This window comes from Galeopterus variegatus, unplaced genomic scaffold, assembly GCF_000696425.1.
Source record: "Galeopterus variegatus unplaced genomic scaffold, G_variegatus-3.0.2 Scaffold3427, whole genome shotgun sequence".
Classification (NCBI taxonomy): domain Eukaryota; kingdom Metazoa; phylum Chordata; class Mammalia; order Dermoptera; family Cynocephalidae; genus Galeopterus; species Galeopterus variegatus.
Genome location: NW_007729538.1, coordinates 77,003 through 92,777, shown reverse-complemented (window position 1 = coordinate 92,777; position 15,775 = coordinate 77,003). Strand labels below are relative to the sequence as shown.

The 15,775-nt window shown below is 30.6% G+C and overlaps 1 protein-coding gene across 1 annotated transcript in view; it reads right to left on the bottom strand.

The window, feature by feature from the left end:
- Positions 1 to 827: 827 nt before the first annotated feature.
- The window catches only part of LOC103600719 (protein eyes shut homolog), an 80,719-nt gene continuing 65,771 nt past the window's right edge, over positions 828 to 15,775 (bottom strand). Inside the window, exons 6-7 of the mRNA XM_008585045.1 lie at positions 5,240 to 5,379; positions 828 to 1,013 (exon numbers count right to left, since the gene is read on the bottom strand). Coding sequence (XP_008583267.1) covers positions 828 to 1,013; positions 5,240 to 5,379 — 326 coding nt within the window. The remainder of the gene's footprint in view (positions 1,014 to 5,239; positions 5,380 to 15,775) is intronic.

Sequence of the window (15,775 nt, the reverse complement as noted above, 5' to 3'; positions counted from 1 at the left end):
AATTTTTGCCTCATGAATTTTGGAGCTCTATTGTTAGTTGTATATGCATATCTATAATTGCTACCACTTCTGATGGTTTCACTCTCTTATTATTACAAAATGTCATTTTTCTTTAGTAACTTTTTTCTTTTAAGGTCTATTTTGTCTAATATCACTATAGACACTTCAACTTTCTCACACGCTGTTTGAATGATCTATCATTTTCCATTCTTTCACTTTCAACCTATTTGTACCTTTCAATTTAAAGTGTGTCTTCTGTAGGAAGTTAAAAGTTGTTAAATGTAGAAATTATTCAGTCTGAAAATCTCAACCTTTTAAAAATCCATTCATCTTAATGTTATTATTGGTATAGTTAGATTTATTTCTGACATTCTACTTTTCATATTCCAGTTCCCATGTCTTCTTTGTACCTACGTTCTTCTGGTATTAACTCCTTTTTATTAAGTATTATATAGGGCAATATTTTTTTCTTTTAATGCAAGTTTCACTATATAATTTGAGTTATTTGCTAAGTAGTTGATCTGGAGCTTACCATATATATCTTAATTTATTAGAATTACTACATATTTATACTAAACTTAATTCTGATGTAATACAGAAAAATTAATACTATATTGATCTATTCCCTCTTCTTTTTTTTTTGCTACTATTGAAATACATAACATATTATATATACATTAAAAATATATAATAACAATGTAAAAGTTTGGTATATGAATTCCAATCATTTTGAGCAAAGTAATTATCATTATAAAATATTATGAAACAGTTAATTAATACTTATTAATATAATTAGAAATTTTTCATAGATAGCTGATATTTTTAGCTCAAACAATGCATAAATACCTGGTTCTGTTAATTTCATTTTTACGAACAGCTTCATGTTGACACCCATTTTCTTGATAGTCTGTTGCATTTTCCAGATGTATTTTGCCAGACCGTCTGAGGATACATGGACACCAACATCCCTGACTGTCTTTTTCACTCAAACACCTGCAACCACTTGCACACATCTTTAAAAAACAAGAAAAAGGAATTTTGTAAATTCCTATCACGTACTACAATATTATAGTCATTTCAAAGTTTGAATTTCGTACTCGCCTTTATGAATTAACATCATGTCTTCCTTTAGCAAGGGTAAAAATATTCAGTTTTGATTTAAAACAAAATAATTTTCAACAGTCACATTTGGTTCACACTCAAATTATGACAGAAATATATAGATTTTTAACAAATGAAACAGAGAAAATTATTACACAAATGTTTTAAAAATTAAGTTCTTTTAATTTTATTTTAATGAAATTTCTCTAGACACTGCTTAAATACTAACTGATATGATGAAAATAGCTTTGTATTGAGAAATTTATCCAGGGAAAATCTGTTTCTGGTATCAATAAATAGTTTTTTCTCCTTGAGTGGGTATTAGGATTCTCCTTTGAACTGATAGTAAAAGTTGACTGGATTCCTAATTAAAAATGAGTTAAATAATATTTTTAACACATGTTTATCTAATGTCTGAATGAAAATCATGCTTTAATATATATATATTTTATTAATATATATATTATTAATATATATATTTTATTAATATATATATAATTATATATATATATTTATATATATATAAATTTATTCTTTTAACAATTTTGGAAGTATTCTAGAGAGATTCTCAATAAATTTACATGACAGAGTTAAGTAAACTTTGTCACCAGAGATGATATGTAGTGCTTAAGCTCAGGTGTATCTTTTCTTAATTCCTAAAATACTATATTTGGGATAACAACAGGATTTTTCATCTGTTCAGATAGTATAGTCTTATACCAGAGCTCTAGTTTTCTATAATTAAATTTGCAGAAAAAAGAGGGTTCTCAGAAAAACTTACAAGACAGTAAATTGCATCAGTGAATACATACAACTTGCACCTACCTTGTATATCCAGGGAAAAGATATTTCAATTTTTGTTGTCTGTAGAATCAAGGATTCTGGCTTAAAGGATTCCATTAACCCTTTGAAATTTTGTCCTTGTGTGTGCATAAATTATTGTGATGTGATTATTTTTAGCTTTTGTCATATTTTCAATGAGTTTTTTGATCAAATAAATACGTTGGAATCTACCCATGCACCACCAAGATTAGAGTAGAAGCTACAACTAGAAATATAAATTATTGGAAAAATATCTAGTAGCTATATATAATATCATAGATATTATATATAACATATATCATGCATAATATATACAATTAATTATTAATATTTTTATTGTACAAAAAGCCAATATTATAAAAGATATTTTATTTTAGATGTTTAAAAAATGTTTATATGATAAAGAAATATAATAAGCATAAATATAACCTTATAACCTTTTAGTAACAGGGTTATAGAAACTCACTCATATTTATATGCTTCCCTCAGTTAGGACTGACTGGTCTTTGAAAGATTTTGCAGACATGACAGTGCCCAAGTGCTTGCTGATATAAATTTTCATGAATTCTTCTCAGTCTCTCATGCATCTATACCACATATCCGTCCCTTCATATTGTAAGTGATGTACATACCTCTCTAATTGGCATAATTTCTCAAAGGACAATCAGAAATTGCAGTGGCCACACTAGGGAAATTTTGGCATAAACTTATTCCTTCTGTTCATTGGACAGATGCAATAGGACAATAAGGGAAAAATCCTTGTGAGGAGATTCTCTGTCCTGCGTGTCTAATAGATTACTCTGTTAATGCACAAGTCTTCCTTTTTCATTTTCATACCTCTGGGATAAATAAACAGTGTGCTTTTAATTACATGGCTCTACAGAATTGTCAGGTATGTGACTTATGGTTTAAACAGTCCATAATAACTTGTTCTTGCATGTGTGAGGGCACGTGTGAAATGGATTTTTCTTCCTTTAAGCACCTACTACTCATTGCAGAGGGGAGATAATAAACCTTTTGCAATGACAATTTTATATCTTCCTGAATCTAGTTCCCCTTCACTTATTCATTCTCGCTTTTTCTCCTATTCTTTTTTGCTTGGGAAAATTTGAAATTAATTGATCATAAGTACTCTTTATATCATTATTATAGACATCATAAGACTATTGTTCACATAAATAGTCAAAAATTAACAAGAAAAGGAAAATGTTTTACTGTGTTTTATTTATATTCTTTTCTCTTGCCAAAATTTTTAAAAAGCCGAAAAAGCATACTTATGTATATGAGTACCATTGTTAACCTTTTAGATAAAAAGAAAATCAGGCTCATAAATATTTCAGCTTAAACTCAAAAGTCTTGACTTTTTAAAAATATGTGAATGCAGAGGTCTATTTATTTATTTATTCAAAACTACTGTATTTATTTTAAAAGAGCTTAGGTAATTTCCTAATAAATAAATCACACTTAGGTAAGTCAATAATTTAACTTTAAGAGCTATTTTACCATTATTTCCTCAAATAGTCTATGATTATAAAAATATAAAGTTTAAATAATTAAAATTTTAATAATGAATATAATTTAAAAGGATTTAATCTTGTGAATTCCTATTGATCCTATTAAACTGATGTAGTAGATTGTCTTATTGATGATAGTACAAATTATATATATTTAATATGAATCTGTAAGTTGTAATTTCCAAATTTTTAGTTAACATTAAGATCATACACTCATATTTAATTAAATTAATAAAATTATCTTTGGATACATCAACAATTTTTAATTAAGAAAAATATATAAATATTAGTCTCTAAATGGTTTCAAATTGCCCCTCTTCTTTATAGAATGGAAATGGAATGTAAAAATATTTTATTTTAAGTTGTTTAAATTAAACAAAATATGTAATTAAAAAATAGCTAAAACATTCTTCGATTGCTATCTTTGTGCATTTTCTTGAGTCTAAAGAAATAAATGTTGGGGGCCGGCCCGGTGGCGCACTGGATAAGTGTGCCTCTTGGGAAGCGTGCTGGCGCTCCCGCCGAGGGTTCGGATCCCACATACAGACCGGTTCCCGCTCACTGGCTTATTTTATTTTAAGTTGTTTAAATTAAACAAAATATGTAATTAAAAAATAGCTAAAACATTCTTCGATTGCTATCTTTGTGCATTTTCTTGAGTCTAAAGAAATAAATGTTGGTTACTTTAAAGTTGGTAATTATTAAAAAGTATACAGAGAAGTAGAAATATGTAAACAAAATAATAAATATGATTTGTTCGTTTATTTCCTAAGAGAAGGTTTACAGTTAATTAATAAATTTATTAAATATATAATTGTCTGCAATATACTGATAAAGTTAAATATATGTTAAAGATAAATTTAAAAGCCTTAATTTAATTGTCTATGTGCATAGTCATGTATTTGTGATTGGCTAAATACATGTAAAAATGTGTTAAAATTACATCGTACATTTATCAATAGTATAAATATAATAAAAGATATATTGAGATCACACTTCAAGTTAAAAGGTCTGAGGAATTTGAACTCTGTTTGCCTGTAGTTGTAATACTACAGATGGCGAATCAGAAGGAAAAAGAGACCTGTGTTATTTTTTTGAAGGTTGCCACAATGTTAATGGATATATTCATATACAAAAGGGCTTATGAATCTTCATTAAAAATTATTTATGAATTATATACAAACCAAAATTGGAATATAATTTTGTTTCTGTAAAATGACCAAATTAGTTTGTGTCAAGATAAGAGAGTTGACAAATATTTTGTTAACTCTCTAAACTTTTTGGAAAACTCTTAAATCATTTTGACAAAAAGCTCCTAATTTGTTTAAAATTAAGGTCCTAAAATTTTTATTACTTGTTGTTTGTTTGAAAATATAACCCTAATTTTTACAAAAGGTAGATGAGGTGGAGAAAATGAAAAAATCTTTTTTTATATGTGCCATAGGCCCTACACCTGTTAGTGGTAAGACTACCAAGAAATTAGAAATCTCCCAGAGATTTAACTATATCCAAAAGACATTGGCAATTCACTATGATCTTTACACAAAAAAGTGGCATAATCACAACTGCATTTGAGAAGCTTTAATCAGTCAACAAATTATAACATGGATACGACACAACAAGAGCAAAAACATAAAAAGTAAATACAGATTTCCAAGTAGAGTGTTGGAAATTTGTTTATGAAATTATGCCTATCTTCAACACTGAAGAATCCATAACCTTAACGTTTCTATTTTTTTTTTCAAATTAGACAAGTACAAGCTAATGAGACAAATGAGAAAATTCTACAAAATTTACTGTACCTGTATTGTGCCTTCACCCAGGAACAAGCATGCAGAATTAATGTCTTCAGGTTTGTTCTCATAGACTGCACCTCCAGTGCAGTTTGCAGCCAGGAAAAAGTAGGTATCAATAATCATGTCACATATTTCACCTTCAGATCCTTTCAAAGAGATGCAAAATTAAATCACCCATCATAAACTTGAATTCACATTGAATTATTAAGGACAGTTGTCAAATTACCTGAAAATATAATTTTGACAGCAGTTGCCACACAATAAGCTTCTATATAGCTGTAGAATATTAAATTTTAAAGAGACCAAAAAGATAATAGAGCCCAAACCTCTCATGTTAAAAATGGACTGAGAAATAGAACATCAGAACAAGAACAAGGCATAGCTCTCAGGTCAAAGCATTTAAAAATATATATTTTTAAAAATAATCAAATGTCCACTAATTTTCCAATTAATGTGTAAAAAATGATGTGATAACTATAAAAATAATGGTAAATTTTATACAGAAGTAAAATGAAATCATTTTTACTTTTTATATATTGTGATTGCATAGGAAACTATTTGGAAAAACAAATTCTTAAAATATTATAATGGACAAATTATTATCCCCTCATTCTAGTCTAATGGAGGAAGAGAATTTGTGTGTGTGTGTCTGTTTGTGTGCATGTAGGTATACATATAGATATACTTGCATAGATATACATACATAATTTAGATAATTTATACTTTAATACTGGACATAATACGTGTGATATAAGAAGAAATGAAATAGCAAAAAAGAAAAAGAATTTAACCGATATTGATGAGAATGTGACCTCAAAAGAGGGCCGGCCCGGTGGCGCACTGGGTAGTGCGCCGCTTGGGAAGCGCGGTGGAGCTCCCGCCCGAGGGTTCGGATCCCACATACGGACCGGCTCCCGCTCACTGGCTGAGCGAGGCGCGGGAGCAACGCCGAGGTTTGCAATCCCATTGCCGGTCCCTGGTCCAGTACGGGGGCAACACTGAAGGTTGCGATCCGTTGCCGGACACGGAAAAATAGCAAAAAAGAAAAAGAATTTAACCGATATTGATGAGAATGTGACCTATATTCAAAAGAAAACTTTGTAAATAAAAATACATAGATGTTCTAGCTATAGAATTTCAAGATAAAGAATTTAATTATAAATTTGTTGAGGAATCTATTGGAAAAGATGAATAAAATAGGCATACAGGGAATTAGGGAATCAAAGATTTGGAAACTGTAAAAAAAAAAAAAAAAGAGAAAGTAAATCTCTGAATTGTGGCGAGAAAGGATCTAATTAGGCTGACATAAGAACTTGTTATCAGTCATTAATAGAGGTAATATTCCCAAATAGTGAAAAACCACAGGAGACCTGATGTAGTCTCCTTTTAAAATAAGTAAATCTTCTAGTAGTTAGGCAATTAGTATTTGCTAGTGGTTAGTATTTATCTAAGGAATCCTTTAGCATGATATCGCTGGTTTGTGATTGCTTATGGTTAACAAGCCTAAAATCTATAGATTTATGAGGCATAGGTTCCTGAAAAATATTGTATAAGCTATGAATCTTACAAGTGAATAGTAAAATAGGAATGGTACGTAAACTGACATCTCCCTGCTATGTGCATTCATACCTCACATAGAAATCTCACTTCTATGGAAGAAAAGGAAGGAGCTAGGAAGCCAAGCAGAATATCTCAAAGCTCTTCAAATCTGCCTAAGGAACGTGACTGCTTATAACTTTAAGATTACAGAAAATTTCTGCTATATTAGTAGTAGGATAATCAACGAATGGGTTTATCAGCAGATCAGACACAAGAGAAGAAAAGATTAGTAAATTTAATCATAGGTCAATAAAAACCATATGTTCAATGTGCTGGGAGTAAATAGGTCAACCCTGGTTATGCAAGCTTCATTTAGCAGTCAAATAGTGCTCCTCTTTCTATTTTTTTTTTGTAAGAATTTATGCAGTATTAGAATTAACTCTTCATTCAAAATTTGAGAAAATCTGGATAAAAGGCCATGTATTCCCAGTAGGCTTCTTTGTGGAATGATATTTAAAACTATTGTCTTCAATTACTTAAGATGTTGTAGGATTACACGGATTTTATATTTGTGATTGATTCTGTTTATCCAACTAGTATTTTCCTAGAAATTCATCTATTTCTTCTTTGTCCAATTTATTAGCATAGAGTTTTTCATAATAATATCTAACTAAACATTTTGATTTAACTTTGTTATATTTTTGCAACCTTGTTGCCTCTGCCTTCCAAAGCCTCCAAAGGGAGATAATGAATAAAGAAAATAAATAAAATGAAAGCTTTAACCCACAAAGATAATGTGAAGAAAGTCAAGAGGGAGAAAATATTTTCAATATATCTGGAGAAGCTAAAAAATGATGGAGAAGTGACTAAATTAGCAGAAAGGCAATAATCAAAGCATAGAGTCTTCTGAAGGCATAATTATGAAAAACAAATTTAGTTGACTAGCAGAAAGTTTGAGATGTTCTGGGTTTAAGAGCATCTGAGAATGATACTAAGGTGGATTCTCAGGATTGCTTTGGCTATTTGAGGTCTTTTGTTTTTCCATATGAATTTTAGGATTTTTTTTTCTATTTCTGTGGATTTTTGTTTGTTTGATTTTATTGGGTACAATTACATTTACACACACACACACACACACACATACAAAAATATACACACACACATAATGTGTAATGATCAAACCAGGGTAGTTAGCAAATTCATCATGGCAAAAATGTATCATTTATTTTTGATGAGAACATTTGAACTCCTCTCCTCTAGCCACTTGAGGATATTAATTATTTTAAATTGTAGATGCCTAGCACTAGTGTACACATTAGAACTTATTTTTCCTATATAGCTGTAATGTTGTGTCCATTAACCAACCTTTCACTAGGCCTCTCCCAGCTCTTCTTCCCAGCCTCTAGTAACCACATTTCAACTCTCTACTTCTAAAAGTTCAGCTTTTTTTTTTAAGCACCCACAATGAATGAGAACATTTGGTATTTATCTTTCTGTGCCTGACTTACTTCATTTAACATAATGTCTTTCAGGCTCATCTACCTTCCTGTAAATGACATAATTTTATCTTTTTCATGGCTGAGTAGCATCTCAGTGTGTGTGTGTGTGTGTGTGTGTGTGCATGTGTGTGTGTGTGTGTGTGTGTGTATATATATATATCACATTTTTTTATCCATTCATCTGGTGACACTTAGGTTGATTCCATACCTTGGTTATTCTTAATAGTGTTGCAACAGACATGGAGGTGCAGATATCTTTTCAGCATGCTAATTTCCTTTCCTTTGGATAAAGAACTAGCAGTGAGATTGCTGGATCAGGTGGTACTTCTACATGAAGTTTTTTGAGGAACCTCCATACAGTTTTGCATAATGGCTATACTAATTTACATTCTCTCCAACAGTGTATGAGTTCCCCTTTCTCTGCATCCTCACCAAAACTTGTTATTTTGTTGTGTGTTTTTTTGTTTTGTCTTTCTGTTTTATTTATTTATTTATTTTTTGTGACCGGTAAGGGGATCGTAATCCTTGGCTTGGTGTCCCCCGCACCACGCTCAGCCAGTGAGCGCACCAGCCATCCCTATATAGGATCTGAACCCGCGACGGGAGTGCCACTGCACTCCCAGTGCCGCACTCGCCCGAGCGAGCCACGGGGTTGGCCCTTTGTTTTGTCTTTCTAATAATAGCCATTCTAATTGGAGTTGAACCCACGACGGGAGTGCCACTGCACTCCCAGTGCCGCACTCGCCTGAGCGAGCCACGGGGTTGGCCCTTTGTTTTGTCTTTCTAATAATAGCCATTCTAATTGGAGTGAAGTTGTATCTTATAGTTGTTTTGATTTGCATTTCCTTGATGATTAATGACGCTGAGCATTTTTTCATTTGAATATTGGCCATTTTTATGTCTTCTTTTGAGAAATGTGTTTTCAGGTCATTTGCCCATTTTTAATTGAATTATTTGTGGGTTATTTGCCATTGAGTACTTTAAGTACCTTGTATATTCTGGGTATTAATTCACCAAATGAATAGTTTGTAAGTGTTTTCTCCAATTTTGCTAGTTGCCACTTTACATTGTTGATTATTTCTTTTCATGTGCAGAAGATTTTTAGTTTGATATAATCCCATTTGTCTATTTTTGCTTTTGTTGCCTATACTTTAGAAGTCTTATTCATGAAATATTTGCACAGTCCTATGTCCTAAAGTGTTTCCCCTGTGTTGTTGTTGTTGTTGTTGTTTTTATAGAAGTTTGTACTTTTGGGTATTAATTTAAGTCTTTAATCAATTTTGAGTCGATTTTGGCATATGGTGAGAGATAGAGGTCTAGTTTCTTTCTTCTGCATATAAATATACAGTTTTCCCAGCACCGTTTATTGAAGAGACAGTCTTTTCCTCAATGTATATTGTTGGCACCTGTGTCGAAGATTAGTTGGCTGGAAGTATACAGATTTATTTCTGGGTTCTCTGTTCTGTTCCTTTGGTCTATGTGTCTGTTTTTTACTAGTACCATGCTGTTTTGATTACTATAGCTTTATAGTATATTTTGAAGTCAGGTAGTGTAATGCCTCTAGCTTTGTGCTTTATGCTCAGGATTGCTTTGACTATTTGGGGTCTTTTGTGGTTCCATATACATTTAGGAATTGTTTTTACTACTTCTGTGAAGAATGTCTTTGGTATTTTGACATATTATATTGAATGTGTGCATAGCATTGGGTAGCATGGACATTTTGACAGTATTAATTCTTCCAGTCCATGAACATAAAATGTCTTTCCATTTTTTTGTGTCCTTTTTAATTCTTTTATTAGTGTATTATAGGTTTTATTGTAAAGATCTTTCACCTCCTTGGTTACATTTATTCCTAGGCATTTTACTTTTTTGTAGCTATTGTAAATGGGATTGTTTCTTGATTTCTTTTTTTTTTTTTTACTAGTTCGTTGTTGGTGTATAAAAATGCTACCAATTTTTGTGTATTGATTTTTTATCTCGAGACTTTACTGAATTTGTTTATTAGTTTAAAAACGTTTTGGTGGAGTCTTTAGGTTTTTCTACATATAAGATCATGTCATCTGCAAACAGGGACAATTTGACTTCCTTCATTCCAACATGAATGCCCTTTTATTCTTTATGTTGCCAAACTGCTCTGGCCCTAACTTCTAGATTAATATTAAATGAGTGGTGAGAATGGGCATCCTTGTCTTGCTCTTCTTCTTAGAAGAAAATTTTCAACTTTTCCTTTTTTCAGGATGGTGTTTGCTTTGGATTTGTCATATATGGCCTTTATTGTGTTGAGGTACTTTCCTTCTATGATTAATTTGTTGAGAGTTTTTATGATGAAGGGATGTTGAGTTTTATCAAATGCTTTTTCTGCATATATTGAGGTAATCATATGGTTTTTGACCTTCATTTTGTTGATGTGATGTATCTCACTTACTGCTTTGCATCTGTGGAACCATCCTTGCTTCCCTGGGAAGGGTCCTACTGGTCATAGTATAAAATCTTTCTGATGTGCTACTGAATATAGTTTGCTAACATTTTGTTGAGAATTTTTTCATCTATCTTTTTCAGGGATATTGATCTTCAGTCTTCTTTACTTTTTGTGTCCTTGTTCAGTTTTGGTATCAGGATGATGCTGGCATGATAGCACTAGTTTGAGAGAACACCCCTTGCTACAATGTTTGAAATAGTTTGAAAAGAATTGGTATTAATTCTTCTTTAAAATTATGGTAGAATTCAGCAGTGAAGCCATCTGGTTTGGGGCTTTTCTTTGTTGGAAGACTCGTTATTGGTCTCTTCTGGTTTACTATTTCTTCTTAGTTCAGTCTTAATAGGTTGCATATGTCCAAAAATTTATCCATTTTCTCCAGATTTTCCAATTTGTTGACATTTTATTTGTTCATAATAGTTTCTAGTGATTCTTTATATTTCTGTGGTATTGGTTATAATGTCTCCTTTTTCATTTCTGATTTTCATTATTCATGTTTTCTCTCTTTTTTTCTTAGTTTTTCCAGTTAATGGTTTGTCAATTTTATCTATTCGCAAAGCCAATTTTTCATTTTGTTGATCTGTTATGTCTCTTCTTTTGGTTTCTATTTCTTTTAGTTCTACTCTGATCTTTTCTATTTCTGTTCTTCTACTAATTTGGGGATTGGATTGTTCTCGCTTTTCCAGTTTCTGGAGGTACACTTTTTGATGTAAGCAATTATTGCAAGAAACTCCCCTCTTAGTACTGCTTTTACAATAACCCATACATTTTGGTTTGTTGTGCTTCTATTTTCATTTGTCTCAAGAATTTTTTGATTTCCTACTTAATTTCTTCTTTGATCCATCAGTCATTCAGGAGCATGTTGTTTAATTTGTGTGTATTTGTACAGATTTTTTTAGATGGATATCCAGTTCCACATTAATTATTGAATAGACCCTACATACCCTAATAATTTGAGATGGATATTTTATTATGCTAAATTTTCTATATGACTTATATTTGTTCTTGGACTTTGTATTTTTTTTTTTTTGGCGGGCAGTTTATTACTTTGAAAAATAACCCTTTTAATATGGTTCCTGGCAAAGAGCAGTTAATACCGTACAAACAGAAGGTTTTCAATTTTAAGATGTCAGAGAGACTTAGCTATCTGTGTGTGAATAAACATATTCTTCTAAGCACAAAAGAGCAAATGGCACAAAATTTTATCTTCCTAAAAGTTAGTTCAAAAGATATTTATTTATTTTTATTTTTTTTATTTATTTATTTTTGTTAAATTTTAATTTTGTCAATATACACTGTATATGGACTTTGTATTTTGCCATACTTGTTGACCCTCAATGCAACAGTGCTATGCTTATCATTATTGTAGCTTTATATTACAATTTAATATCTGGCAGAGATACTTCTCTACCCCACCTGCCCACATGATATACTTTTGCAGAATATACTTGGCATTGTATACTTAGTTTTCCATGTGAACATTAAGAAATAAGATACCAATTTCACAAAACAAATAAAAATGCTATTATTTTATTGAAATTATAATAAATATATGAAATAATATGGATAATTAAAACCTTTAACATGTTGTGTTTCCTCTCCAATGGCATAAAAGATCTCTTTGGGGGGGGTATTATTTTATTTTATTTTGAATTCACAGATATAATTATATGCATTATCACATACAAAATGATGTTTTGAGGTTTATATACATTGTGGGATGACTAAATGTAGCTAATTAGCACATACATTATTATACATAGTTATTATGTTTGAGGTAAAAACACATCGGATAGTATAAAACTCAGTAAAAGTATGCACACAAATTTAGAATTCTCTAATACTATAAAGGTGGTATGTAAATCACTTATTCTTTAGCATAAAGGTTGAAAGACAAAACTATTAAACATAATAATAGCGACAGCATAATATATCTTTAGAATTTTTTTTTTCAGATTATGCATGCAAGTACCTATAGGACAGCAATATTGAAAGTTTTCTTCATTTAGAATATGCACTTTTTGTTCATTTTAGTCCTATGCATTTTAATATTTCAATTGTTGTCATGTGAATTTTTTAATTATATCATTTAATTGTCTTTTATTTGTTTATGAAGCCATTTATTTAATAATTAGCATATTAATAAAATAATATAATTATCTTACTGTAAAAATAATTTAAAATTTTATTGTATGTAATATGAATGAAAAGCATTAAACCACAATTTTTAAACTTAGATTTTAAAAAAAATCTTGAATCCTCTAATTCTAATGTATATATTAATAGATGCCTTGAAAGTGGAGCAATATGGTAAAAATAGCTTTCAATAAAGATTTATTTGGAGATACAGCATTTCCTGCTTTCACAATAATCACTATTAAATTACAAAAGTAATTTATAATGAACGAATAGGTTATAATTACATCTTGTAAGATCCACTATTTCCTGACCAAAAAATGGAAAATTTAAAGTAAATGTAGGTCTGCAACATCAATTCACAAAGAAATTCTAAAAACTTAGAAAAAAAAAAAACTAGTAAACTTTTTAAGTGTTTATGTTTAATTTCAGTAAGAAAACTGTAATAATGACATGCTTAAAAAGAAAAGTATTTAAGAGAACTTATCTCTATTTCTTTGCAATTTTATCTTTTCTTAAGTATGAGTCATATTGTTTTATTTCACTTCACAACTCATTATCCACTCTGTCAGTACCTCCTTTGCTAAAACCTAATAATACATATAATGAACATAGATCATGACATTGAAAAGAAACAGCTCATGTCAGCTCTTTCTCAAGTTGTGCACTGTAGACCAATTGTCCTTGAAGGGGCTTCTTCTAATTAATTACCATCCCTTCTTTGTAGAGCAGTTATATTGGCAAAAAATTGATTAGGCATGTAAGACACTTCATTTAGGCTGCAGAAAAATTCCTTAATTAAAATAATTTTACTGCTGGTAAAATTAATGCATACCATTCAAATTCTCCAGCTTGATTTTAAAATTCCTCTTCAATTATATTTTATGAGGGGAAAAAAAGAAAAGAAAAGTAGATCTTAATGGCAACAACCAGAAAAAATAACTCTTGCTGTACATAAAATGTATAATTTTATTTATGTATTTTTTATTCTAGATTCTATTTTGTTTTGAAAACTTTAGTGAGAGAAGTTGCATTGTTGGATCTTTTTACTAATATTCAAAATTAGTTTGGGTAGCTCTACTTAAATATTTATTGAATATTAAGCATTTTCACACTGGCTTCTTGGCCAGCCTAAGTCATTTAGGTTCTTAGAGATAGGAGCACATAATTCTTATTTTTGTGATAATCAGATATACGTAGTAATCTCTGACCATAGATTCATGAAGGAATAATGATTAAATATGCATATATTACTTTCACAATAATGGCTCACTGCTGATTTATCCATGAGCAATTTGACTTTATGTTACTTCCTCCAGTTTCAAAATACATTTCATCATTGTGAACAAGTTCTCCTTAGGCATTTTTGCCATAGATTCATGAAGGAAAAATGATTAAATATGCATATATTACTTTCACAATAATGGCTCACTGCTGATTTATCCATGAGCAATTTGACTTTATATTACTTCCTCCAGTTTCAAAATACATTTCATCATTGTGAACAAGTTCTCCTTAGGCATTTTTAGTTCTCAAATAAGCTTAATGTTTAAAAACAATCAAACATATTCAAACATTATTCCTGTATTGAGACAAGAGGAAATCAAATACAAAAGTGATGCAAGCACTGAAATCCATGAACTGATTTGGTGTGTAACAGTAGATAGTGTTTCTCAATCTGTTAGTTAAAAGCATTTAAGAAGCCTTTAAAAATCTTCTGGGGCCGGCCCGGTGGCGCACTGGATAGTGCACCGCTTGGGAAGCGCGGCGGCGCTCCCGCCCGTGGATCCACCTCACTACAATTCCAGTTTGTTCTGTAGTGGAAGTTCAGCATTAGTATGTTTCAAGGGGTCCTCACATGATTCAAATATGTGGCCAGGGTTTAAGACCACCAAACTAACACAATCTCTAAGTTGTTCCAAGACCAGATAATTCACTTAAATTTAACTTAGGTTGCTGTTCTTCTTGTTTGTTTGTTTTGATTGATTGTGTCATTTGTAAAATAGTAAGTATTCATAACACAGTCTCTGAAGTTCCCTTTAGCACTAACATAGTGTGATCAACAAGTCATTGCTCTCTTCTACCGCTTTGGATCTTGAGTGTGATTTACGTAATGAACTGATAACTGTTTCTGTCATTAGAGATTGCTCACTCTGAAGAATGCAATTTTATGAGTGTGGTGAAATAAATTATCATGTTTTCTGTTTAAAAGGCTAATTGTTATTTTATGTCAACACTGTTTTAATGTAATAGTAATCTTAAAAATGCAGCTGCTCTCAGTTAAATAAAATAAGCTGTTAGTTAAGAGTAGACACATCAAATCTACTAATTTGCTGTTTGTTGATAACTACAATAACTACAAAATATCAATGTGAGAGACATATTCTTTAAAATAATGAATTAAAGTACCATACTGTTTTAAGAATGTGAATCAAATTTGCATCAGCTAAATCAAATAGTATTAACGTAATCAAAGAACAAAAAATTATGTTCATTGAAATAGGTTCTGAAATAGCAACTGTTTCTATAAAAAAAATTAAAATACATTTAATAAAATATGTGCTGGAAAAATTTTATTTCAGGTTTTTAAGCAAGAAAACTAGTAGTCTTGTTGACACTTCCATCACTTGCTCTGTATAATCCATAAACAAGAACTTCCATTTATTTCAGGCTTTCATCACCTCACATTCACATGATTCCAACCAACTCCCTACCTTTTTTCCCCTCTCCAATCTATTTCTCCACTTGATTTTTTTTTTTTTTGAACAACGTGTCAAACTTTGCAATAATTTATTTCTTTTAGGATAAAAGTCAATATCAATATATTTAACCTGATATTTTAGTTCTGGCATTGCCCCCTTCCTCAATTCTTACTTTTTTTTTTTTTTTTTT